The sequence below is a fragment of the Osmia bicornis genome, chromosome 5, assembly GCF_907164935.1.
Source record: "Osmia bicornis bicornis chromosome 5, iOsmBic2.1, whole genome shotgun sequence".
NCBI classification, from domain to species: domain Eukaryota; kingdom Metazoa; phylum Arthropoda; class Insecta; order Hymenoptera; family Megachilidae; genus Osmia; species Osmia bicornis.
The window spans coordinates 140,118-166,176 of NC_060220.1; the positions used below are offsets into that span (position 1 = coordinate 140,118).

The 26,059-nt window shown below is 30.1% G+C and overlaps 6 protein-coding genes across 20 annotated transcripts; 3 read left to right on the plus strand and 3 right to left on the minus strand.

The window, feature by feature from the left end:
• Positions 1–158: 158 nt before the first annotated feature.
• On the minus strand, positions 159–4,169 carry LOC114882710. 3 transcript variants are annotated; one of them, XM_029199662.2, is made up of 8 exons: positions 4,090–4,169; positions 3,542–3,598; positions 3,310–3,394; positions 1,433–3,238; positions 1,175–1,360; positions 788–960; positions 423–535; positions 159–334 (listed from the first exon to the last, which is right to left on the minus strand). In XM_029199662.2, the coding sequence occupies exons 3-8, from the start codon at positions 3,370–3,372 to the stop codon at positions 279–281; spliced, it is 2,397 nt and encodes a 798-aa protein (XP_029055495.2). In that variant the 5' UTR covers positions 3,373–3,394; positions 3,542–3,598; positions 4,090–4,169; the 3' UTR covers positions 159–278. The 3 variants fall into 3 exon arrangements, with proteins under 3 accessions (XP_029055495.2, XP_046141757.1, XP_029055496.2); XM_046285801.1 differs by having other exon boundaries at positions 3,310–3,598; XM_029199663.2 differs by lacking the exon at positions 3,542–3,598 and having other exon boundaries at positions 4,090–4,168.
• Positions 4,170–4,269: 100 nt separating this feature from the next.
• On the plus strand, positions 4,270–6,984 carry LOC114882711 (probable ATP-dependent RNA helicase DDX52). 2 transcript variants are annotated; one of them, XM_029199664.2, is made up of 12 exons: positions 4,272–4,452; positions 4,530–4,778; positions 4,842–5,027; positions 5,108–5,363; positions 5,439–5,511; positions 5,644–5,847; positions 5,934–6,024; positions 6,112–6,234; positions 6,317–6,467; positions 6,533–6,608; positions 6,677–6,844; positions 6,945–6,984. In XM_029199664.2, exons 1-12 carry the CDS (start codon positions 4,366–4,368, stop codon positions 6,979–6,981), a joined length of 1,701 nt encoding a protein of 566 aa, XP_029055497.1. In that variant the 5' UTR covers positions 4,272–4,365; the 3' UTR covers positions 6,982–6,984. The 2 variants fall into 2 exon arrangements, with proteins under 2 accessions (XP_029055498.1, XP_029055497.1); XM_029199665.2 differs by lacking the exon at positions 6,945–6,984 and having other exon boundaries at positions 4,270–4,452; positions 6,682–6,800.
• A 569-nt stretch (positions 6,985–7,553) lies between these two features.
• Positions 7,554–11,101, minus strand: LOC114882713 (protein halfway). 4 transcript variants are annotated; one of them, XM_029199668.2, is made up of 8 exons: positions 10,519–11,097; positions 9,385–9,661; positions 8,998–9,312; positions 8,748–8,917; positions 8,448–8,630; positions 8,152–8,310; positions 7,961–8,077; positions 7,554–7,889 (listed from the first exon to the last, which is right to left on the minus strand). In XM_029199668.2, the coding sequence occupies exons 1-8, from the start codon at positions 10,591–10,593 to the stop codon at positions 7,617–7,619; spliced, it is 1,569 nt and encodes a 522-aa protein (XP_029055501.1). In that variant the 5' UTR covers positions 10,594–11,097; the 3' UTR covers positions 7,554–7,616. The 4 variants fall into 4 exon arrangements, with proteins under 4 accessions (XP_029055501.1, XP_029055502.1, XP_029055503.1 ...); XM_029199669.2 differs by having other exon boundaries at positions 10,448–10,531; XM_029199670.2 differs by lacking the exon at positions 10,519–11,097 and adding an exon at positions 9,946–10,194.
• On the plus strand, positions 11,067–14,109 carry LOC123987802 (arf-GAP with dual PH domain-containing protein 1-like). 4 transcript variants are annotated; one of them, XM_046285804.1, is made up of 7 exons: positions 11,067–11,159; positions 11,236–11,470; positions 12,113–12,338; positions 12,425–12,623; positions 12,704–13,063; positions 13,317–13,539; positions 13,599–14,109. In XM_046285804.1, the coding sequence occupies exons 2-7, from the start codon at positions 11,389–11,391 to the stop codon at positions 13,664–13,666; spliced, it is 1,158 nt and encodes a 385-aa protein (XP_046141760.1). In that variant the 5' UTR covers positions 11,067–11,159; positions 11,236–11,388; the 3' UTR covers positions 13,667–14,109. The 4 variants fall into 4 exon arrangements, with proteins under 4 accessions (XP_046141760.1, XP_046141763.1, XP_046141761.1 ...); XM_046285807.1 differs by lacking the exon at positions 13,599–14,109 and having other exon boundaries at positions 13,355–13,527; XM_046285805.1 differs by lacking the exon at positions 11,067–11,159 and having other exon boundaries at positions 11,387–11,474.
• LOC114882717 (N-acetyltransferase 9-like protein) lies at positions 13,830–19,078 on the minus strand. Of its 5 annotated transcripts, none has more exons than XM_046285810.1 (6): positions 18,755–18,844; positions 16,668–16,879; positions 16,358–16,566; positions 15,290–15,402; positions 15,139–15,209; positions 13,830–15,079 (listed from the first exon to the last, which is right to left on the minus strand). In XM_046285810.1, exons 2-6 carry the CDS (start codon positions 16,800–16,802, stop codon positions 14,903–14,905), a joined length of 705 nt encoding a protein of 234 aa, XP_046141766.1. In that variant the 5' UTR covers positions 16,803–16,879; positions 18,755–18,844; the 3' UTR covers positions 13,830–14,902. The 5 variants fall into 5 exon arrangements, with proteins under 5 accessions (XP_046141766.1, XP_046141764.1, XP_046141765.1 ...); XM_046285808.1 differs by lacking the exon at positions 18,755–18,844 and adding an exon at positions 17,634–17,932; XM_046285809.1 differs by lacking the exon at positions 18,755–18,844 and adding an exon at positions 16,947–17,051.
• Positions 19,079–19,262: 184 nt separating this feature from the next.
• LOC114882716 (ecto-NOX disulfide-thiol exchanger 2) lies at positions 19,263–25,696 on the plus strand. 2 transcript variants are annotated; one of them, XM_046285802.1, is made up of 10 exons: positions 19,263–19,352; positions 19,503–19,767; positions 19,851–20,467; positions 20,565–20,782; positions 20,840–21,034; positions 21,121–21,304; positions 22,738–22,844; positions 23,718–23,912; positions 24,017–24,326; positions 24,408–25,696. In XM_046285802.1, exons 1-10 carry the CDS (start codon positions 19,304–19,306, stop codon positions 24,623–24,625), a joined length of 2,358 nt encoding a protein of 785 aa, XP_046141758.1. In that variant the 5' UTR covers positions 19,263–19,303; the 3' UTR covers positions 24,626–25,696. The 2 variants fall into 2 exon arrangements, with proteins under 2 accessions (XP_046141758.1, XP_046141759.1); XM_046285803.1 differs by lacking the exon at positions 24,408–25,696 and having other exon boundaries at positions 23,718–23,929; positions 24,017–24,156.
• Positions 25,697–26,059: the final 363 nt, after the last annotated feature.

Genomic DNA, 26,059 nt, shown 5'->3' on the forward strand with positions numbered 1-26,059 from the left:
CACCAGAAATGGTATCAAATGTGACGTTCTTCAGGACTTCAGGATCACTATATTCACTATGCAATTGTCTATTTTTTTTTCTAACTAAAGATGAATTATTTTCATAATAACAAATATTCGTAATATCAGTAATCCATACATAGAAGTGAACAAAATTATTTTATATAAAACAAATTTATTTAAAAATTCAGGCACAAAGTGAATTTGTTCACATGTTATAATTTTTACGCACATATTCAATGTAACAAAATTAATAATAAAAGGCACTATTATCATTTTTACCGCCATGGTTTTCGTACAGTCCCAGCGCTAGTACTTCTTTTAATACTATGATCTGAAATTTACAAATTGTCTAAATTAATTATGTATGTATTTATAACAAATGATAAGATTTAAAGGTCGAGTTAAAAAAAGTAACTTACATAAAATGTTTGGAGAGATGAGTCTTTCTTTAACATCGGAAGTCCAAGTTTGACATCTAGATCTAGTAGATAAACATGTACGAACAAATGAAGCAGGTTGATACTCTTCCATCCTGAAAATGAAAAAATTAAGTATAAATAACACGTAAATAACAGTCAAAATATAAAGATGATAATAATGCATATTATGAATACATTATTTATGTGGTAATTTCATTTTTCTATAAACACAGAACTGTATTAATATTCAGCATGCAAAGTATAATTACTAAAGTAATTTATTTTGTTCTAATGACATTCTACATTTTAAAAATTTATAAATTTTCTATAGAAGACAAAGTAAATTGTACTATGCAGAATCATACTCCTTCAATTTTTTCCTGGCTAAGGTTCGCTGAGTTGCAAATGAATATGATCTTGCAGATGTTGGACGTTCTATGCGAAACTGCTTGATTTCACGATCTTGCGCTATTATTTGCATTCTTTTCACAGGACTTTGGGCAAATAACTCCACTATATTCATAGAAGCTGCATCACACTTTTAGAAATTACAACATTCTTATCAATATGTTTCTTTTAAAAATTCTTACATTCAAAATAACATTTGTTTATTTATCTATAGTACTAACACCTTTTGAAAAACTATTAAATTATGATTTTATGGTTAAAAGCATATACATGACTAACACAAAACATGGTAACTTTAATATGTAAAAGGAAGTATAATACTATATTCTGTGTTAAAACATTACCTGCAATTGAAGACGTTGCAAAAAATTAAATTCTGATCGATTAAGAGGTGCATCAACATGAAGTTTAAGCATACAATGTAAAGCTTCTTTATATGTATTTTTTAAAGCAATCACACGCTCTGTTCGCATCATTCTACGCACCAAATAGCCCCTTGCGTATGCATTGATTATATTTACTGCTTCTATCTGTGTTATAAAAATACTTCTAAGATCTTCGTTATCATTTGAAAATAGAAATTAAAAATATTGACTTCTTACATGTTTAGTTCCATACATTGTCCTTTCAATAATTGGAACATGGGTAGTTTTACTATCTAAAGGAAATAATTGTCGACTAACATTAGAACGTTTACAGCTGTTCATTTCTTTGGTTAATTCATTCTCATAGCTTTTTGTATTATGTGTACGAATCTCTGATTCTTTTTTCTCTGATGTAAAATTATCAATTTTATATGACGGTTTTGTTACTAATGATTCAGTCGAACGTGAATCTTTAACAGTACAAGATTCTGTACAATGATTTATTTCAGAATAAATATAATCTACCGGACATAGAATCATTTTCGTACTATCATCCTGTAAATATTCTACTCTATTTTCTTGTTGCAAATTACTTTCTAAAATTTTAGTACTTTTCATATTATTATCAATGTGTTCAAAGAACTTTTCATTGTTATTTTCACTCTGATTAAAAGCAGGAGATAAAATATTTTCAGAGAGTAATGAAACAGAAAGTTCTGGAAATGATTTTCTAATCTCAGTTAGTAAAAGGAATTGTTGTTTTTCAAATTCTTGTTGAAGTAATGTTTGTTCTTTCTGTTGACGAGACATCAGTTCAGCCATTTGTTTTTTATGCATTTCTTGTACCTTCTTATAGACCGTCAAAAGTTTATCGGATGCAGTGGAAGACTTCAATTGGAAGGCAGGGTTGATTGTTAAATTGTTTTTTGTAGAAATATTATTATATTGGCCTTCTGTGAATTTAGAAAATCCACTGGAATTATCTAGATTTTCCAAGGAACCGCCGAATCTATACGTTGAATTAAAGGTGGAAAAATTATTGCATCGTTTCCATCTTTGAAATTTAGGCATTTTTTCGTTGCTACTATTTACATTGTATTTTTTATCATAATTAATTTCTATATTACTTCTGTTCATATGTTCTTGTGCTAACATTGTTTGAATACAATCAACGGATCTTGCAGATGAGTAAGTAGATGCAGACAAGGATTTAGGCTTTGCTTGTAATGAAACTGATTTACGCATTGTACGGCCTCTATTACAAGAGGTGCTTCTTGTTTGCGTCGGGAATGCTGCAGGAAAAGGTTCCTTGTTTTTAGCCTCATGTTCCCATTCAATTTTACCTTGTGCAATGTTCCACTCCTTTCGGCATGCCGTATTTGCATACGACGTTGGCATATATTCTGAACAGGGAGTACAAGTCGGACTGGCCAATTTCATTTGCATATGCGCTAATAATATGGGGCTTGGAGCGTCTAACACATAAGAACCTTGACGCACTAATTTAGGAGTATCTTCCGTATTGTCCGATCCACTTTCTTGGTATTCTTCGTTCCTCCTACAGTTAGAGTCACTCAGAGTCAATGGTATAATATTTAAAGTTTTAGGCACTTGTGGTTTCCAAGCGTTTGATACTACTTCAACTTCAGGCTTTTCAGAAACTGTTTCATTTAAATAATGATCCGTGCTGTTAGTAACTGTTACCAATTCTGATCTTAACATGGTATTAGAAGTTAGATTTGTTTGATTCTCTAACTTATATTTAGTATCTAATCGTTTACTGCACTGTAAATTTTCAGAGATTTCTACTGGAACATCGGTTTCATTAAAATTACCATTCCTAGATTCAACAGGAACTAAGTCTTCTTTAAACCTATAATTTTTTTTTCTGAGCTGCACATCTTTAGATTTGTTCCTAACGTTTTCTTTATAAATATCATAATTATTAGATTTTTTGGCAGCACGTAAAACTGCTAACTTCTTTTCTATATTTATTGCACTCTCTTTATAGTTAGACATTTCCTGTCTGATATCTTTAGTTATCTGAAAATGATGAAATTTTATAATAAAATGAACATTATATATTGAGAATATGTATATATTAATATTCATACCATAGGTGGTAAAATAGGAATTCCATTAATTTTGATACATGATACATATGAATGCTCTTCCATGTTTTTAACTCTTTAAACAGATCTGTTAAAAAATGATATTAAATGTATACTTGGAGATGATAGATATTATAAAAAGATTTATTTGTTCTAACAATGATTCCTGTTTAAGGTGGATAAAAGATAAAATATTTCTTTGCACACCAATCAGAAAAAATATTACCAAACATACCGTTTGTTTTTCCAAAAATATTAATAAAATAATTAAATGATAATATTATGCAGTAATCTGAAAAAGAATTGAATAAAGCAGTGAGATAAATTAAATTTTATAAGCCCAAGTATGTGTATATATGTATATATGTATGCGTGTGTGTTTTTTACATAAAAATATGTATAACGATGGTACAAAGTGTAAGTAATTAGGAGATGTTAAAGCATACAATTTTTACAACTTTATACATGTTTAAAATTAAAAATATCGATTGAATGAAAATAATATGACATAATAATTATTTATCTTTATATTTTTTTAATACTCTAATATTTAAAACTTCATTTATTTAATGATGCCTGTAAAGTATTAATCATTATATATTACTTACTTTTATTTTATGATTTATAACAAATTATTATAATATGTATATATGTATATATATACATATAAATATCAAAGAATGATTGTTCTAAATTTCTTTTACATATAACATTTGTTCAAAGAGTAAAAGTTTAATATGAATTTTCGGCATTAAATATATATTTATATAGGTTACTATTTACCTTAATGATAAGTATTATCTCTACTCTCTGCGATTTATCAAGTGGAGTCGTTATTTTATATACCGTCAACATGTTTTACATGTGTATCAATGTATAAGTAACTACGTGTGTTGGTGACGAAAGTACATACATATATGTAGATGTGTATGTATTTAAATCCATACAAAGAAATTCGGATCTGGTTATTACAAGAAGAGAGGTTATGTTGTTTACTATAAATTTATTAATTTATAAAGCCACTTATTATTACATAAGTTAAAAGAAAAAGAAAAAGAAATGGATGCATATGAACTTTTTCGAAAGCTCTCTACTGGTGTAAAGTTTGACAAAAAACGTTTTCAAACTGATGCAGAAAGATTTCAGGTACTTACCAATAATGTTATAGTTGTAAACATAACCATCTTTTAATTATGTTTTAACAGATATGTTATTTTTAACAGCTCCTTAAAAAGCAGCTTGAAAGTATACCTAAGAATGAAAGGAAAAGTATTACAACATTCAATGATACAAACTGTTCAATGATATCCATGAAAAGAAAGCACAATGAAATTGAAGAAGATAGAGAAAACAATGATGAACTAATATTACTTAATGGAATATCTGTTCCTAAGAATGGAAATAAAATTAAATCTAAGAAACTTAAAATATCTATAACAGAAGAGAAAGGATTAAAATTAAAACAGGAAAAGGTATCAAACATTTAATTACTGTAAATAAGATAATGTTGTTCTAAATAATTGTATTTATTTCAGATTAATCAATTCCGAAATCAGCATCGCATAAGCATTACAGGTAGCCGCATACCTGAACCTATTTCAGAATTTATCAAACTATCAACGTGTTATGGTGTATCTGAACAATTATTAAACAATGTTATAAATTGTGGTTATGTGCATCCAACACCGATTCAGATGCAAGCTATACCTATTATGTTACAGGTAAAATAATTTTTTATTAAGATAGAAATTTGTATAGAGAACAAAAGTTCATTGACTTCTCATGGTTCAAATTAAAACAGAATAGACAGGTACTAGCTTGTGCTCCAACTGGATCTGGAAAAACAGCTGCATTTTTGTTACCCATAATTCATCGCTTAGGTGGGCCACAGAAGAAGGGATTTAGAGCTGTTATTTTATGTCCAACAAGAGAATTGGCAAAACAAACATACAGAGAATGTTTGCGTCTTAGCGAAGGTTTTAACTTTAGAATTCATATTATAAGCAAAGTAAATCAAGCGCTACATAAATATGGTCCCAAAAGTTCACAAAAATTTGGTAGGTGTAGAATATACAATAGTCTTGATATAATGATAAAATTCTTGAATATTGTTATAATTTTATTCATTGTAGATATATTAATTACTACACCAAGAAGAATAATATTCCTTTTAAATCAAGACCCACCAGCTATTTCTTTCAAGAAGTAATTGAAATTTATATTTTTATATATTTTTGAATTTATTTGTTATTTATACGTAAATAATGTATAAATTATGTTTTTCATATATAAGTATAAAGTATAAGAAATATTTAAAATTTAATCGTATCTCTGCAGTGTTGAATGGCTAATTGTGGACGAAGCAGACAAACTTTTCGAAGATGGAACACGATGCTTCAGAGATCAGTTAGAAATAATTTCAAAAGCATGTACGAATGAAAAATTATGTAGGGCAATGTTTAGTGCAACCAATACTCCTGTAGTAACTAAATGGTGTCGCCATAACTTGAAAGGTCTTGCAACAGTTACCGTCGGTCACAGGTTTATTTTCTTCCTTTTTATGATACATTACTATAAAAAATGGCATATTACTTATTTAAACTTACTGACATTTACATTTATCATAGAAATGCTGCAACTGATTTAGTAGAACAAGAACTTTTATTCGTTGGGGCAGAAAGGGGAAAACTTGTAGCACTTCGAAATATCATTCAAAAGGTATTAACATGTACATACAAGTTCATTAAGTTTTCATTTCAGTATCTTTATTTAGTTTAATTGAATCTCTGTTGTTATTTAATAAAGGGAGTATTACCGCCTGTTTTGGTTTTTGTCCAAAGTAAAGAAAGAGCTCATGAATTATTTAACGAACTTATATACGATGGAATTAACGTTGATGTTATTCACGCCGACAGAACGCAGTCACAGGTTTTTTTTCTTTTTATGAAGACAATTTATTCATTAATAAAGTTGTATTTAATAAAACTATTTTCTTTATTTCTCTTTCTAGCGAGACAATGTTGTTCGTTGTTTTAGAGAAGGAAAAATATGGGTTTTAATATGTACGGAATTGATGGCAAGAGGCATTGATTTTATAGGTGTAAATCTTGTTATAAATTATGATTTTCCACCATCTGTCATTTCGTATGTTCATAGAATTGGTACGTATTTATAAATTTGGTAGAAAAATATGAGTCAAATATTGTTGTACGATTAATTCATACAGGTCGTACCGGTAGGGCTGGACATCGAGGGAAAGCAATTACATTTTTTACTAAACAAGACACTACAAATCTGCGAAGGTAAGTATTATTAAAGCGCCAGCTCAATTAAATAACTGCAAATAGCTCTTTTCTATTTATTCTTTCAGTATAGCTGCTGTTATGCGACAGTCTGGGTGTAGTGTTCCTGACTATATGTTGGCTATGAAAAAACATAGTAAAAAAGAAAAACGAAAGCTTGAACATAAAGCTCTTGTTAGAGAAAAAATATCTACCATACCAAAATTTAAACGCATACGTAATAAAGAAAGAATGAGGTAAAATATTATCATTACGTTTTCCCTTTATAGTAATATAAATAAAATATCGTTCTCAGACAAACATACACACCATTTTTTTTTCTTTTTAATATTATAGAGAATTTCTAGTCAAAAGCAACACGAATGAGAGATAAAAAGAAGAAAATTAATGAAATAAATGAAGGAAAAAAGATGAATGAATAAAAGTGTCTTGTAAAAAAAATGTAAACATAATAGAGATACTTAATGGCAGACTATCAAATAGAAAATATAAAGTAAGGAACAATAAAATCTTAACATTAAAGAGAAAACTAATTATACTTGGTATTTTGTAATCATATAGGTGATAAAATCATGATTCTTCGTAAAAAATATCACATTTTTATTATACACAGATCATACAGTAAATTTGTATGTATTGCTATCTTACAGACGAATAGAAGTTTTGAAAATTATCAAAACACTTTATTAGTTTTCCAAGTATATACATTTAACTAAATTGCTACTTTAATATACAAAATAATGCCATTATTCGACTATATGCAATGCATTTACCATTTAATTAAAATACTTCAATAAAGTTCATAACCATTGAATTACAATTTTTCATGATATGTTTGCATGTATAGAAATATTTACAAATATGAAAACAGTTTAAAAAAATGTACGTATTTAATAAAATATACAAATTTAAAAAATTCTTAGTTTTATAAAAGTACTACCAAAATTTGTTCCACATGAATTTAATAAATTATCTACATATCATAGACGAAACATAAAAAGAAATATATTAAGTCTCACATAACCAATCACAGGGTAATTTAGGCATTTTGTTCGCTGGCCATGGAAGATATCCAGCTGTTTTAAAAATCCAGTAATCATAAGATACTTTAGCTATCAGACTTATTAAAAGGACCACTTCTGTAGCTATGATATAATAAATATAGTCTGTCCAATCTCCCGGGTAGACGCACATTTTTGAAGGTTCTAAATCGATAACTTTTTCCTTTACATTCTCGCACAGCACTTCGTCTGAATCTAATATGCGAGTTTGTAGCCATACCTGGATTATAATTTAAAAATATTAGATATACTCGTTTATAAATTTTACATATACATGTAACGTACACACACCTTTAAATATTTAGCTGTATTACAATCACAGTGTAATTCATTGCCTCCCAATTTCACTAAACGGGAACTGATGAAACTTTTGTCGTGAGTATTGGGACTTAAAATGTATGTTGGAAGCTAAACGTTCATAAAATATTGATATAATTTTGATGATTTTCTCGTTCTATTTTCTGTCAATTTTTTTTACTTACAGATTTAATTTTGTTGTATCGTAAACTAAGTAACGCATAATTATCTAAAAATTTTGAACCTTCTAATTTATTTATAGATGATATGTTATTATAATCTGCATAAAATTCTCGTATGTCTTCGTAACATGGATTGGTACTGAGATCATCCAATACAGTAATCTATAACAGTAAATCATACATAATTATTACTTTAGTCTTTCACTTTCATTTAATCTGATATTAAAAACTACAGACGATTAAGATAAGATATATGTATGTATATATGTATATATAAAAATGTAAAATTTATGACGTACGTTGTTGTATGATACATTCAATGCTATAGTATTACGAGGTAACTTTTCAGGTAATTCAGTGATTTGAATTCCACTACAATCTACGTTCACCGCCAAAGTCGGTGGTTTACCTTCAACGATATCTAATCGTCTGAAATTACACTGACATTGCCAACTATCTCCTTTAGGGCATTCTGTTTGCAACTATGCGTTCAAAAAATAATTGTTAGGGGTCATTTCATTAAAAATCAAATTAACGTGTTAACGTGTTAACTAAGTTATTATTTAAAACCGAATATTATATGTATACAAAAATATTACCAAACTTAGATATCGAACTTGTTTCAGAGGAACTTGTTCTGTAGTATTGAACCAATGCCAAGTCTTACTAGCTGAACATACAGTTTCATTTTCTCGATTAAAATTAATTTGCTTTTCTCCTGTTTTATTAATATATTGATAGATATCATGACACCAAAGTGTATTTGTTCCTAAATATAAATGTTATTGTTAAATATAATTGGTAAAATATTATCATCAGAATAGAAATGTTACTTTTAAATTTATTTACCTGAAATATCAAGCCAGAATTCACGACCATTCATTGTATTTAAAGCTGGTAAATGTGTAAGATTGTTGTAAGATAAATCCAAAGTAGTAAGTTGAGCTAACCGAGTGAGAGAATTGTTTTCTACTTCGATAAGAGCATTATTTGAAAGATTTAAACATACCGTCGGTGTCATCATTCGAAACTGTCCTTTCACTCGATTGATCCTTCCATCGGTTATTGCAAGTGATTTTAATCTTCTCCACCGGATTTCGCTTACATTGAATACATCTAATGTTGCATTTCTTATATGTATATAAGATATATTTGATGGAAATCCTATAACAGCAAAAATACTTTTTAAACATTATTTTATCAAATACTAACATAGCAAAATAATTCTATAGTAACCTGCACAGGAAAGTTCGGACTCAAAATTTTGTACATCTAAATTACAACAAAGTACCGCATTTCCCTCAGGGTTATTGTGAACAAGAACAATTTTTTTGCAAGAACATCCAGTTATTTTAGCATTGGGACATTCGCTAAATTGTTGGTAAAAACACTGTTCTAAAAGACTACTAGAAATTCCAGTGATTGCAGCTGACGAAGACGTTTGTTGGTCTTCTTCTGTCCTTGCACTTGCTACTCCCGCGTATAAGCACATCATTATGGCAAACCACTGCATCTATAAATTGAATCAGTTCTTTTAAAGAATTTATAGTCATAAAAATGCAATTGAAAATGATGAAAACATTAACTAATCGGTGCCCTCATACTTTTTTATATAAAATTACTTTGCAACAATATTAATTACATCATTTAAGAACATATGGTATTACAAAAACAACAAAAATGAAATACAAATATTTTTAAAATTAATAATATCTCTAATAGCATAATTAGGAAACCACAATAATAAATAAATTTAACTAATAATCTACAAATAATAAATAATAAATATAATTCAACCTGTTATATGTAATTTTGTTAGAAAAATTTTACATTTTTGTTCTTATGTGCAATCAATTGCCATGTACAGATTTCTGCTTTTATCCTATTAACTGATCAAGTATTTGTATATATGTACATGTACGTTCGTATGTATATATAAATACATAGATTTAAAAAAATAAAATTTATTTGTACATTTTATACAAATAAATGTATCATTATGGTAACATATTGAACAAAGAAAAGAGAATTTCAGTCATACGTATTTAATAAATTTTGTAATATATATAAAAATTCAATATCCATGAATGATCAATTACAATAAACAAATATTGAACATATTTATATGTAAACAATCGAAAAAAATTACAATTCATATACTGTCTCTCTCTCTTATAAGTTCGTTGCACTGCTAGAATTATAAGGATAATTTAACATATGATAAAAATGATAAAAACAAGGATAACGTTGATAATATGAAAAAATCGTAATGTACAAGAATTAAACAAAGCATACATACGAAATAGAGAGTTCATACTCATGTTAATTATGATGATTAAAGTTCAAACAACTTTGTTTTACTTAAATTACCTTCATCTTGTACAACTTTGCGATAGAATCAGTAAAAACTCCATCTATTAAAACACATTTCAAGAAAATTTTCATGCCAAATCGCTTTCTATTTGAAGCAGAACGATGTTATGTATACAACCATGTAGAACTGATATAAATAATTCACGAATAACAACGATCACAACTGACAACAAATAGAATTTTGTTTTTTTTTGACAATATACATTGCGCACTCGCGCTAAGAACGTATATATGTAAGTAAATTAATTCGTTTAGTTGTCTCCGACACTTTGGGTCATACGGGTCGACCTATTAATGAATCAAAATTGGTTAGCTACTTGCAGAACGCGCCACTTATTACACTCGTTGGCCTCGTATAAACGATAAATCACTTCATGAAGAGAATTAACATTATGTTTCTTTGCTACTTTACTCATTTATGGTTTACATTTTTCCTTATTCACCATTTCTAATTGAAATACATATTCCATTAGCTATTACACATATATAGAATGAATTAATATTTTTAATATGTAATTGTCTTTTTCACAAAACGTTAAACACATTAATGGTTATTCGCAATTGTTGCCACCAGTGTAAAATAGTGTAATAATTCATATTTGCATATATAATGTATGAATGTAAACACATATTCATCTGTAAGTATTTACTTATTTACTACTTGCTTACTTACTTATATAAATAAATACTGTGTAAGTTCTGTTTTACCGATAGAATTTAGCCGATTATCCTGAGAGTTAAGTACTTTTATCATAGTTGAGCACTAAGTTATTAGGTGGCGTTAACAGTAACATCTGAGCGGTTGGTGAAACTAGCTAGTTTAGAGTTCAGTGATATACACATACTGCTGTTTGTCAGTGTTTTAAGATGGCGGACTTGAATGAGAAGTTGTTAGCAGAACTGCTAAAAAAACCTGGAAATAACGTATGTGCAGATTGTGGGGCAAAGAGTGAGTAGGTTTTCTTAGAAGTTCTAAATATATTAGTGTATCATGATGTAAAAAAACATTGAAAATGTTTTGTTTAATTACGTTGTAAGCTATTCAATGATTGAATTTTAAACTTTGTTTTCGTAACTTTACTCATAATCAAGTATAAAACAGTTTAATTGCATTTCTAATATTGTGAGAATGACGAGTAAAAGTTACTGTTTTTATTCAGCTTGATTATTTACTAAAATTCATCGAAGTACTCGTTTTCAAACCTTCAAATTTATTACTTTTATAAAGTATTACATGCACATGAATAAACAAATGAAAGAATGATTACCACATTTTATTAACGGTTTGATTTACAATTGTATATAGTAATAAAAAAGTTTCATGTACCTTGTTTCTACTACTTGTTATGTTTACTTACCTTTCTTGCTATACATTTTTCCAAGATTTATATATGTACATACATACATACTACCCTTTGATGGGAATAATCATTGCATTTTTCATTTTCAAAATAATATCTTTCATATTCTTCTATTTACATATTCGGGTAATACTTGTAATTATATATATATATATGTATATACGCATATTAATTTTTACCAAACATACAATAACAAAAAGTTTATATAGTTAATTAAAATTAAATTTCAGATCCAGAATGGGCTTCGTATAACATAGGAATATTTGTGTGCACAAGATGCGCTGGTATACATAGATCTATGGGTGCGCACATCTCTAAGGTTAAACATTTAAAGCTGGACAGATGGGAGGACTCTCAAGTAAATAGAATCAGAGAAGTTGGTAATGTAGCAGCTAGGTTGCATTACGAAGAACGTGTACCTCCGTGTTATCGTAGACCAAGCCCGGATGCACCACAGTAGGTTATCGTATATACACAACTGAAATATTGAATCAGAAAAATAAACATAACGTACTTTAGAGGTTATACTTTACAATGAACAGAGTATTGGTGGAGCAATGGATAAGAGCAAAATATGAAAGGGAAGAGTTTTGTCATCCAGAGAGGCAAAATCATTACGTTTCAGGGTTCATGGAAGGATTTTTAATGAAACGTGGCAAAGAAGATTCGCGTTATCATCCTCGTAAGTTTGTTCTTTGCGAAGCAGAAGATACTCTAAAGTACCATGTTAAGGAGAATAAGGTGGGTAAATATTAAATCTTATGTATGTATTTATTGTTGTGTGTATATATCGTTTGCATCTTTATTCATCGTTTCCCAAGGAGCCGAAAGCTGTTCTTAGAATATCAGAACTGAATGTGGCTTTTGCTCCACCGAAAACTGGTAATCAGAACAGCTTACAAATATCGTTTATGAAAGATGGTACAACAAGACATATCTATGTATATCACGAAGATCCAGAAGTAATTACAAATTGGTATTTGGCAATAAGATGTGCGAAACTACATCGTTTACAAGTTGCATATCCAGGAGCAACAGAAGCTGAATTACTCTCGCAGCTTACTAGAGATTTTCCTCGTGAAGGATTTTTATGGAAAACTGGACCTAGGCATACTGATGCTTATAAAAAAAGATGGTTCACGCTAGACGGACGAAAACTAATGTATCATGACGATCCTATGGTATGCGTGCATACTTGAGAAATATTGTACATACTTATGTTTTTTGAGCATCGTACCGCATCGTACCGTACCGTACCGTACCGTACCTTACCGTACCGTACCGTATCGTATCGTATCGTATATCGTATCGTATCGTATATCGTATCGTATCGTATATCGTATCGTATCGTATATCGTATCGTATCGTATATCGTATCGTATCGTATATCGTATCGTATCGTATTTATTAAATATATTTTATGCCAATTCAAAGGATGCACATCCGAAAGGTGAAATCTTCTTGGGTCATAGTTCAGACGGTTTTGCAGTGAAAACAGGAGTACCGCCAGGTGCAAGGGATCAAGGATTTTCGTTTACTCTCGAAACACCAGATAGAACTTATCTACTTTCTACTCAAAGTGACGATGATAGAACGCAATGGATGAATGTTATTCAGAAGGTGATAGATAAACCGCTTACTCCACAAGATGCAACTGGTAAGTTTCATTCAAGCAGGAAAAAAATGGTAATATTACTTATAATTTGAAATTTATAGTGGCAGCGCGTCTTATAAGAAAACGCACAGCTAGTGGAACAATGAATATATTTTCTTCTACAAGGTAGGGCTGGATCCCTCTTAGGTGCCTTTCCTAATTGTTAAAAAAGTAAATACTATCTAGACGAACCAATTGATCTGTTATTGAGAGACTGTTGAGGAACTAACCAAGTAAGTACATCACTCGACACGCATAGCGAAAAAATAATTTTTCGTAATCGCACAATACCGTCGAGCTCTATATACGTATTTATTCGTAAAAAATACACGTTATATCTCATGCATATACATAGTATTATATATATATATAAAAAAAAAGAATCTTTTAATAAAATATAAGGCAATCGTCAGTGTTCTCATACGATTATTGCTAACAAATTTAAAAGATTTAATGTAAACAAACAGTAATTTCAAATGACGAACCAAGTGTATTGAATTAAGTGATACTTTGTGCACATGTGTAAATTTATGTACACATTTACACAAAGCATGACACTAAATTGATACAAAACATAAAATATAACATAAACTTGACACGCTCTTCGACGATACTTTTATCACGGACTGATTTTTGCTTACTGTCAAAGCTGACAGTATTATGTGCTAAACTATGAACAATTTTTTACTTAATAATACTATCTGAATAATATTTATTTGCTAATAGTTGAGAACTTTGAAAATTCTACAGAATACGGAACTATCTTGCTTAAAGTAAGTGTCGTGTAATGTAATTCGCAGAAAGTGGTAAACTTAAAATTTATGAACATTGGAATTTCATTTGATATACATATATTAAATATTATTTCGCAGTATTTTTCTTCGTTTTCTTTGTTTTCAAGTTATTATCGATTTATATAAATTTTTAAAATAAATACGATACAAATAGCAACGACATTCTGTACGAAAACAATAAAGTTTAGTGGCCTATTAATTGCATTTTTTGTGATTACAATAAAATAAATATTAAAAAAATTAGTTACATAATTAGTATATTGTAATTTTTATAGACAATATTCGTCATAATTATATGGAATGTTTATCATGTTTCATCGTTTTTAATACAAAGTTTTACGATTTTACTTAAAAAGTTATACATAATGATTCTTTTGTAATATACAAGAAAAAGACTGTGTTCAACAAAGAGTTTGATTAGTATTAGTTTGAAACGTATTATCATTAAATTGAAATTGTATTCATTCGTTTAATTATGATATATGTCAATTGTTGTGCCAGTTTCTTGATAAATGTCTATTTGCCAATAAACAGGAACGTTCAATTTTATCGAGGATAATATACGAGAGAGGTCAACACTTTATTTCGCTATTGTTGTTGTTATTGCTGTCAATTAATGGTGAACTTTTCAAATAGCAAAGAATGTTTACCCAACAAAAAGCCGCTACACCGACGAAAGAAACTCGTAATGTTGGTGGTATTAGTAGAAAATTTAAGAACTGAACTGGTAACCAATACATGCACGAGGTCTAGAAAGAAAAGATTAGTTTTAAACGCTGAACGAGGAAAATCTAATGTATTTCTGTACCTTAAAAGTTTGAAGAAATTTCGCTTTGCATTCATTAAAAATATCCTGCTTGCCTTCCATTAGGCTCATACCTAAAATATTAAAAACAGTATGAGAGCAATAATATTCAAACATGGTAACGATACAGACAAATAACAAGAAATATACAAACTGATAAAAAATATTATAATCAATGGTGGTGTAAGAACAAATTGGTCGACACAAAGTTTTGCAAGAATTATCTTCATTGCCGTGCCTTTGTAGAACGCGTCTAACCATTTGTACCTGAAGAAAATAGTATTGCATTGTTTAATTCGCTTTCACAAAGTATTAAAGAAAGAAAAATTGGTTTTGGACAAATTGATGATAAAAGGAATGTTTTTTTATATTACTTGATTGCAATTCGTAATTTTTTGCGACTCATACTGGCGAATTTTGCGTCGATACAAATGGCAAAGCAGAATAAGCTCACCGAAAGTGATAAGTTGAGAGAAGGCCAACGTGCCGATGAATGTAATCGTGCAATCGTCATCCAGTAGATAGGTAGTTTATTTGATGCTGGTATCTATAATAGAAGGTGTCTACGAGAGATCACCACCATCAAAATCGAGCAACGATCGGTTATTTACCGATAAATAATTAGATATATGCTACTTTTACATATACATAAATATGAACGTTTTCTGCTATTATTATACTATAAGTTCCATTGATTTTTATCCCATGTAATATAATTAATAATCTATTTGAACATTTTGAGTCGATCCGTTGCAAAACTTATCGCATGTACATACGTGTAAGCGTGCGCTTAATACATAAATGTGCTTTGAAACGTAAAAGCAGAATGTGATACATATATATTAAGTGAGAACTGATATAAAGCGTTATAGAAAAAGGTAGAGATTGTCTTTCAAAACGTAATCTCATTCAATTTTAATCGCTCATGAGCGATCGTGGTATGAGCGATCAAAATGATCATTCATTTTTTTAAGTCATTAAACAACTACAGCGTTATCAGTTTAACATTTTTGTACAATTAACAGTACATATTAGAAAATTATATTTATTTTTCAAATAATTTTTTAAACTTCTTGTTTCAAAGTTTCATAGTAATCTAAATAATGATTTTGTTCAATTCTGAAATTCGATACGGCTATAAAATTAATTGTAAATCGCATGTTGATCGCTCAGATTTACGATCGCTCAGATTTTGAAGGACGACCATAATAAAGCGTGATACCATGCATGTAACACCGGTCCTGCAATGAAACAACCATAGATAGCATATCGCTTAAGTTGGGCCCAATTGTAGTCTCTTAATCCCGTTGAGTTGTTTTCGTCCAGTAAACCCAACGTTTCGTTGAATTTATTGGTCCAAATAAATAGCGGTCCCTTGTTCTCGATCGTATTCAATTCTACGGTGTTCTCCGACATTGTTGATAATGGGAACTATATACAATCGAAACGATAGACCATCGAATTAAAAACCTTCGTATACGATATAACATTTTTTATTATTTAATTTTATTCTCCGTCAAGAGAAATATTACCTTAAATATTCTGCTATAAGTTTGTCGTGTAAATTCAGCACCAGTATAAAATGAACCGTATATCACTGAATTGAAGAGTAACGGTCTTTTTTGAGCGGAATGCTTCAACTTTTGTAGAATTCTCAGGACAGACATAGTTTTCCACAAATTGCAAGTAGTATGTAACCTTTTATTAATAACTTAACGTTCACCTCAATCCCTTGTTCTGTTATCTGAAAAATAAGGCGTTACATTAAACGGATAGCAAAAGTTTTTCATCAAATGAAAAAAAGTCAATACAATATTTTCTTGGTCATTTCAACTGTAAAACGTCTCCGCGTTGTCATATAAAATAATAATATCTAATGAAAATTTGTTTTCCTAAACAACTGTATTATTCACGCAATTCACGTTTTTACCACCGTCGATCGCTTGGTGATGATTTTCAAAGTAGTAATTAAATTAACTCGAAAAGAAAGGTGGGGGGGGCTGCATTTTCTCTTCCGCGTGCCCCTCGCCGATCGTCACACGCCGGGACAGATTCGATGAGACTCACAGTGTATGTACTATGTACTTACTTACAAAGAACTGTATGTAGGAATGTATTACACGTATGTACTTATATACATATGTGCTGTATTATATAAGGAATACTGAAATACCGAGGAAGGAGATACAGAAATGAACTGATTTTTACAAACAGTACAAGTTTGTACATATTTAATAAAAGAAACATCATAGACGTAAGAGAAATAATAAATCTTTGTGAATTAGAAATTTCACAATTTTGAATTGCTCTTAACCAACAAACAAAAATACATATAACTCAAATACTTTTTTATAAATGAAAATTTTATCGAATATACAGATATATATATGTATATACATAGATACAGTTAACTATTGCATTGAAAAATCTGCTTTGAAATATTTATATAAACACAACAGATGAAAATACCAACTTATTGTACAGCATTAGTTACTCACATCTCGTATTTTCGATTACATCGAACGTATTTTTGACTAGTTATTGACCGAAAAAATTTCGATACACCGAACTACGTTGTACTGAATACGCTTACATTGGACACATATTATCTACTATGACCACTTAGAATTAATCAAAACCAATCGCGTCTCAGTTACATCAATTGAAAGTAATGCTGATACAGAAAATTATTTGATAAATACAAAATAAATGTTTTAAAATCTGTTGAATTTTATAAGATTCGCGATAATAAAAATATTATAACAAAATGTATCGCGAATGATATTTTTTCAATCATTTATACAATTATTTTATCCATCATAAGTTTCATAAATAATTGTATCTTTAACATTAGAACAAAGCCAATCCTTCCACTGTTGGTCTACAACTTTCTCAAAAGTATACTCTTGGAAAATATGACTTTTCTCGACCTATTTTACAGCATTATCGTTGATTATTATTTATATATAGATGTTAGCATTACTTCTACTAACTAACGATAAGTATAATTTGATAAACAGGTTACCTTGTAAAATTTTAATTTTTCAAACATTTTTAGGCTCTTCTCGTTGTTGAACTTAATCTTTGCCATATATTTGGTTATATTTAATTTTTCAACTCCTAATATAAAAAATGTATCTTACACAGGGATAAAAAAGTAATTTGCAAGTAACCAGTAAAACAAAGAAAACAACATAATATGTATGCATACCATAAAGTAGCATTAAAATCATTGCTTCCCAACCTCTCTTCTTTCCTCTACAAGCATCATTTGCTATCATAATTTCAACCTCAGCGCTATTAAATTCATCTGACTGATTAAAAAATAAATTTGTGTCTCCGATCATAGCTTCTAAAATTCATTAATATCAATATATGTATATAAATATGTACATACATACTACATATATAAGTATATATATACATATAATAATTGAAAAAGAAAAAAAATAACATTAGACATAAATTCACATTTGATGTATGTATGTATGTACCTATTTCGTTTGCAGTTGCAGAAAAAATGCTTTTTTCCAAAATGATAAAAGTACATTCTAAAACAAATAAAAATACAAATAATGGTTAAATTTTGTATTTTATATGTACAAACAAATTTACTCACTATCCTGATCTTGATGCCATCGTTTTTGCATTTCAAATTCTTCTTCTAGCGTTAAAACCTCTGAACCTGTAAAATAACGTAATTCTTCCGACTTCATCCATTCATGATATCTGAAAAAAAAATTTCTAGAATATCTCAAATACAAGTAAATGATAAAATATCATTTAAAAATGGCGGATATTTTGATAACATAAAATTATGAGCATAATCGATAAGACTAAGCGACACTTGCCTTTTAACATGTTTTTCTTTGTATGGTATTAAAATCACATTCGTACCAATAATTTTGATATGTTCGTTGTCTTTCATATTTAGCCGACAGATAATTCGTACTTAAATAGTTAAACCATGAAAGAAACGAATGAACTGTATATAAATAGGCTTTGAAGTTAAGAAGGTTACATTTGTCATTCTGCCATATTGGATGCACGGTTCGCAACGATATGATCTAGGATTTTCAGCAAGTACATACAATTCACTTTCTTTATCCTTTTACTGTTCATAATTTGACTGAGAATTATTATTGAACGGTGAAGAATTTAAAAGAAGATGGCTTATAATTTTCCCGGTGTGCCAGCAGCCGCTATGGCACCAATGGGTATGCTTATCATTCATAAATATTTTGTATTAACCTTTTCTATTGTACTTCGTGTCTCGAATAGTTGCTTTTCCTGATTTATTGAAAGTTACGTTTATTTTATCGTAACTTTATGCATGTATATTTGTATTTAATATTGTATACTTTTAGGTATGGGACCGATGGGACCCCTTGCTTCAATTGCTGGTCCACAAAGTTTTATGGAATTAGCAGGAGGCCAAGGATTTCCTCCTCTACCTCCACCGATACCATTACCTGGAATGAATGATTCTCCTTTAGAGTTCAGTACAAACAAAAATCAACCACCGGTAGCTAGAGAAACATCGGAAGATAGTAGTGACAAAAGGGGAGAAAAAAATGATGTTAGGCGAGATAGGGAAAATAGAGATAATAGAGATAATCGAGATAGCAGAAGGTTTTTTTAATTTGTTTTTTATTTATAATATTTATTTAGGAACTTTTCTTGTATAATGCTCGAGCATATTTTTATCGAGACAGATCTAGAAGTGAACGAAGCGATAGAAGAGAGAGGGATAGGGAAAGAAGAGAAGAAAGAAATGAAAGGGATCGAAGAGAGGAACGACGACCAGAAGAACGAAATAGTATGAATTCCACAAATAATAATAATAATAATAATAATAATGGGCATAACAATTGTAATTCGAATGGTAATGAAATTCCATCGTCATCATCGTCATCAAATACAAGTAATACTCCAAATTTGGGCCCTCAAATGGAACAAGCGACAGGAGTTTGGGGAATGGGAGTTGGGTATCCGGTAATGGGAATGGGTCCAATGGGGCCAATGGGACCGATGATGGGTGAAATGACGCTTGGTCCACATATGGGACATACTCACAGTTACGGGCCTATGAGTATGGGAATGATGTCGCACGATGGTAGCATGATCAGTGCACAGATATTAGGACCGGAACAAATAATGAACGACGCTGCCCAGATTATGAATAGCGCTTTACCTCCTCCACCAACAACACCGCAAGGTACCAAAGAAATTATACATTGTAAAAGTTGTACTTTGTTTCCACCAAATCCAAACGCTCCACCTCCAACAACTAGAGAAAGGCCTCCAGGATGCAGAACAATTTTCGTCGGAGGTATTTTCTTTTTCTCTTTTTTATTTTGTACCATTTCGAAAAATAATGAAAATCCTTACTATATTTACAAATGTTTTCTTTTGTAAATTTTATGCAGGTTTACCAGAAAATATTACAGAAACGATAATTCAAGAAATATTTGAACGGTGCGGTGAAATAACGACTCTACGCCTTTCTAAGAAAAATTTCTGTCATATACGTTTTGTACTTGAAAACAGTGTGGATGCAGCTATATATTTGTCTGGATACCGAGTCAGAATAGGATCGAGCGGTGATTCTGCAAACACTGGAAGGCTTCACGTAGACTTTGCTCAGGTTTGTAACTTCCATATACGTGATGATTAAATATTAAATAGACGTCTTGAAATACAGGCTAGGGATGATCAATATGAATGGGAATGTAGGCAGCGTCAACTACAAAGAGAGCAGCGTCACAGAGAGAGGGTTGAAAAGGAAAGACAAAGAGCACCATCCAGTCCACCCCCGGTAGTACATTACACGGATCATGAAGCGTCAAACATTTGTGAAAAGATTAAACAAGATGATACCTTTATGAAAGCGGTACAAGTGAGTAATTGTCATTGTTATCGTTCTACAATATAAAGCATAGGTAGTTTATTCTTTTAGCAAATAAATAAATTACATTGATTTAGGTTGTCGTTACGTGGCTCGAGCGTGGAGATTGCACCAAACGCAATGCTAATACGTTTTATTCGATGATACAGTCAACCAACTCTCACGTTCGACGATTACTTACAGAAAAAGTCGCGTACGAAGAGGAGCTTCAGAAAGCTAAGGAATTGATGAAAGGCAGAATGCAGGGACTTCTGATACAATGTACGTTTATATGCTTCACACACACATATATATATATATATTTATATACATATTTTTAAATTAGCTCTGTGCCACTGTACATTTTTTGTGTACACAAGAGCAAACCTACATACGTATTGCTTTATCTGGTAAGTTTTTTTTTTTTTTTGGCCATAAAATAAGGATTCCATAATCCTTTGACCATTTGTCTCACAATAGTGAAAGTCTTTCTTCTTCATTGTACATCTGGTAAATTGTTTAACCAAGAATATCTTGAGAAATGCAGAATTTATCGTTGTAGTAGTTACAAAGGTATGTTACTTTTGATATTAAAGGTTTTGATAGTTAAAGATATAATATGCAAAATTGATTTAAATTTCTGAAACTAAAAAATTATGAAGGAAGCAATATTCTTGATAGCCCGTAAATCGTGATAAGTTCGTTGAAAAATTTCATCCTCATTGAGATTCAACATCAGGTGTATTGTAAGAAATTTATTATGTAACGAGTGTATTGTGGTCAATGCACGATCAGGACAAGTCAGTAAAGGGATCAAAGACAGTAGGAGAAAATATAAGGTGGGTGAAGAAATCCTGACTTCCGATTCTAGGCTCTAATGATTGAACAAACGAGCAGAAATATCACAAAAATTCATTTAATAGAGACATAGTGTATCTAAGATTTGCATGCTTGCAATGCTAAGGATTAAGGGTGATGGGCTAAATATGTACTTGTTACAGAGATAACACTACGTTACGATTCTTACTACTATATGTAATCAGTTCATCATTTATTCGTTGACGAAGTTGTACAAGAATATAATTATAAAAAACTTTTTCAATTTTCCAATGTGTTTATCTTTTTCTTTTTCTTTTTCTTCTTGTTAATTTTTTTTTCTTTTTATTCTTTCTTTTTATCTTCTTTTTGTTTTAAATGGAATCGCAACGTAAGATTATCTTTAACGTTGGAAGCCTCTACATGTTGTGTAAGGTATTGAGAATATGGTGCACATTTTCTGAAAGAAAATGAGCATTATCGATGATGTATCAAAAAGACTGATTGGTAGCCGAATTGCAAGGCCTTGAAAGGATCGTCAATGTTATGGTGAAAGCAGTTTATGAAAAAATTACACATTTGGATAAGTAATTTCATAGCACGATTTATAGAAGATTTGTATAGGAACGAATAGAGTAATAGGTGTACGGGATAATTTTCGAATAATTGTGCGTGCGAAGGAAACGTTCGAATCTGAATGATACAGAGGAAACTCGGAAGAAACTCGGTAACAACATGTCAATGGTTGAGATGATTGCGAAGAATATATTGTAAAGTGTATAGATAACTAAAACGAGAGTAAGATGTTAGATGAAAACGAATGTAGAGTTTAAAGCAGGGTATACAACAGACGATTTGTTGTGTTTTTTGTATGCAACATGCGACCATGTCATCAACAGTCAGTCAGATTGAACGCGTCTTTACTGCGGCCAGCCACAAGAAGGTCTGGGATCACTTCACAAAGGCTCAACGGAAGAATATCGAAATGTGGAAGAAACAATCCTCGGTATGTATTTGCATTTCCACGTCAGTAGCGTGTTCAGTACGTTACTCTTTTTATGATTAGACAACAGTAATCATCAACAAAGTCTTACGAGTCTCAAAGAGCTTCTTTACGCGATTGCACGTTCATCTAGAATATGCCACGCGTACGCGTTTTGCAAAAACTTTTTGTTCGTTACTTGCAAAGAAAAAAGGTAAGTCAATTAAAAATTACAGACGATTTCGAACAGTCTGATTGTTGAACTTTTTCCTATATGATCGGTGTTTAAACTTTGGAAATATTGGAACATGGAAGGTAAAGAACAATCATGTTAGTTCGAATTGGACATATACCGCTGACCGGAACAAAACAGGTAACAACAAATTCAACAGTTTGTAAGATACAATACATTGTTGAGTTTTACAAACTAGATTTATTATTCTACAACACTGGCGTGTGGAAACTGCAAAGAAAAGAATTTAGAGGAAAAAGGATTATTCTATAATAATATTACTTAACGTAATTATATATTATAAACAATACACGTTTTTTTATTCAGATTTTTTTTAGGTAAGCAGGTAATTTCTTCATCAACACTTTTGGAAGATAATCAATGATTATTTTTTAAAACATTAACGCATAATGAAACAAAATTATTGTGAATCTGAAATTATAAAATATTATATTACATTTGAGATATTATATTAAGAAGTAACATTTTTTTTTTTTATACTGTTTTTGATATTCGATGCTCTCTTTTCGGCATTAAAAGACACATGTGTACATACATATGCGTATTGCGTATTGCGTATACATACATGGCATGTTTTTTTGGTGTTGTTTTTATTATAAAATTGGAATTAATATTAATTTACCGATGATTTTTATTCGCAACAGGAGATTAAAGCAGTACAATTGGAAGAAACGTTGATGGAAGGTGAAGGAGAAATGGAAGTTTCGGATTCGGAAGAGGAACCTCAACGAAAAAAAGCACGTAATCAATCGGATGTGCACGACGATTCTGAAAGGTTGCAAGCTTTGAAAGAAGAAAACGATAGTCTTAGATGTCAATTGGAAGCATATAAAAACGAAGTACGCAACAATTTATTGTCAGTTCTCAAAGATTCAAACTTTCTTTACGTATACAAAAATTGTCGTTAAAGGGAAATTTACATTTTTTTTTTTTTTTTTCTTAGGTGGATTTGCTTAAATCTGAGACAAAAAGTGAAATAGATGGAAAAGATAAACAAATGAAAATGCTACAACAAACTTTAAAAGGTATGCAAGAGCAACTGATGCAGTCAAGAAAACAACAAGCACAAGACGATCAGAAAATCAAGGATCTAACTGTAAAACTAAATGCTACCAAAAAGGAAGAACCTAGAGAGAGTGAAATAATAACACTGGATAAGGATGACGATATAAACGAGGAACCTCGAACTCCCAAACAATTAGTTGCAATGTCCAACTTTGTTCAAATTACTCAAAAGGATGCCAAACTTATAGGTAACTTTGAATGAAATCATTTCGGTCATTTAGAATAATAGTTTTAAATTCTTGTAACATTCGTAAAATTCATCATTGCAGGATTAATAGCAACATTCTTACATATCCATCCCTTTGGTGCGAGTGTAGATTATTTATGGTCGTACTTACAAAAAATGGAACCAGGTATTAAGCCAAATGAAGTAGAAGCCCTAATGCAACGATTTCCACAAGTTTTTAAACAAGACTTATTTGGAATTGGAGCAAATATGGAAAGGCGTTGGCAGTTTTCAGGCTTTAATGTTTATCGCAATCACTAATCGGCGTAGTAATTAAACTAACAGAACATCTGTTAATGAATTTTCAAATATTATCGTGTCGTGGCATTTAGTGTCATATAAATTTTTATTGTGATACTTATGATTCTTGCGGAAAAACTTTATTTCATAACGTCAATAATTGTCGTTATGAAGCGGAACAGTTGTAAATAAAATCGATAAATTGCAAAGACTTTGAAAAAGGTGGAGTATGTTTGTTGGTTTCAGAGAAAAACAGTTGCATAAAAACTATTAACTAATTTCTAACATTTCTTCTTCTGAATGAAATTTCAATTTATTTATACACACGAATGTCTTTATAAATCATAAAAATATCATAGAAGCAATCACATATCTCAAACAAATTGTTAGTATAGCAAACTTATCAATAATATGTTTTCTTTACATGTGCATATATTTACATGTTTTGTGTGATTAATACAGATAAAGTGAGGTGTAATCAATCCTTTTTCAAAATGACTTTTCCAATTTGAATTTCTGTATAGCAAGCTTCAGTTGGTAAAAACTTTGAAACGTTGATTATGTATAAGTTTTTTTTTTTTTTTTTTTTTTTTTTCCAAGTATGTCCAACGTGTATTTCATACTTTAGAAGCAAAAATTTAGTTTATTATATCTACATATATTACTCGTGATATTACCAAGGAGGACATTTCTTATGAAAAGCGTCAATGTTTCATAATAATTTTGATTTATAAGGTACACACGTTTAATTGTTTTGTATATATTTACGTAAAAGTCGAAGTACTCATCATTAGGAAATTATAAACAAATATATTGAATCAAATAGTAATTTACAAATATTATCATTGCAATGATACATTTTATATAACATAATATGTAATTGGATTATTTAGTAAGAAAAAGACATTCGCAATTTGACATGCAATACGATTAAACCTTAATTATGTAAAAAAAACGTTTTTTATTTAATACAATGGCATAGACTCAATTGGCCGTAAAACTAAGTGTGGTGGTAATTGATTGCTACATACTTTTTAAGTTAAATATAGCAAATTTGGAACGTAGAAAGAAATAAAAAGAAATTAAATCTTATTTCTCGCTGTGTGTTAAAAAAGAAATCAATCAAGATTAGCACAAGACCGAAAAATGATTAAAGTATTTATTTTGCAAACTTGTATTTTAAGAAAACCGCCATATTTTTAAAGTTCGGTACCAGCGACATCTGTACAAAAACGGTGGAAACTACTAGGCGATTTACCGACCGATTTTCTTTTGATGCCATCTATTAGAGAGTAACGAAAGCTACGCAACATCCCTGAAGATGATAAACATAATAAATTTCAATAGTAACAACAGTAATTTAGATATAATAATTATTTGATAAAATAATAAATAATTCCTTTGTTTCGGAAAATCGGTCGGTAAATCGCCGAGTAGTTTCCACCGTTTTTGTAC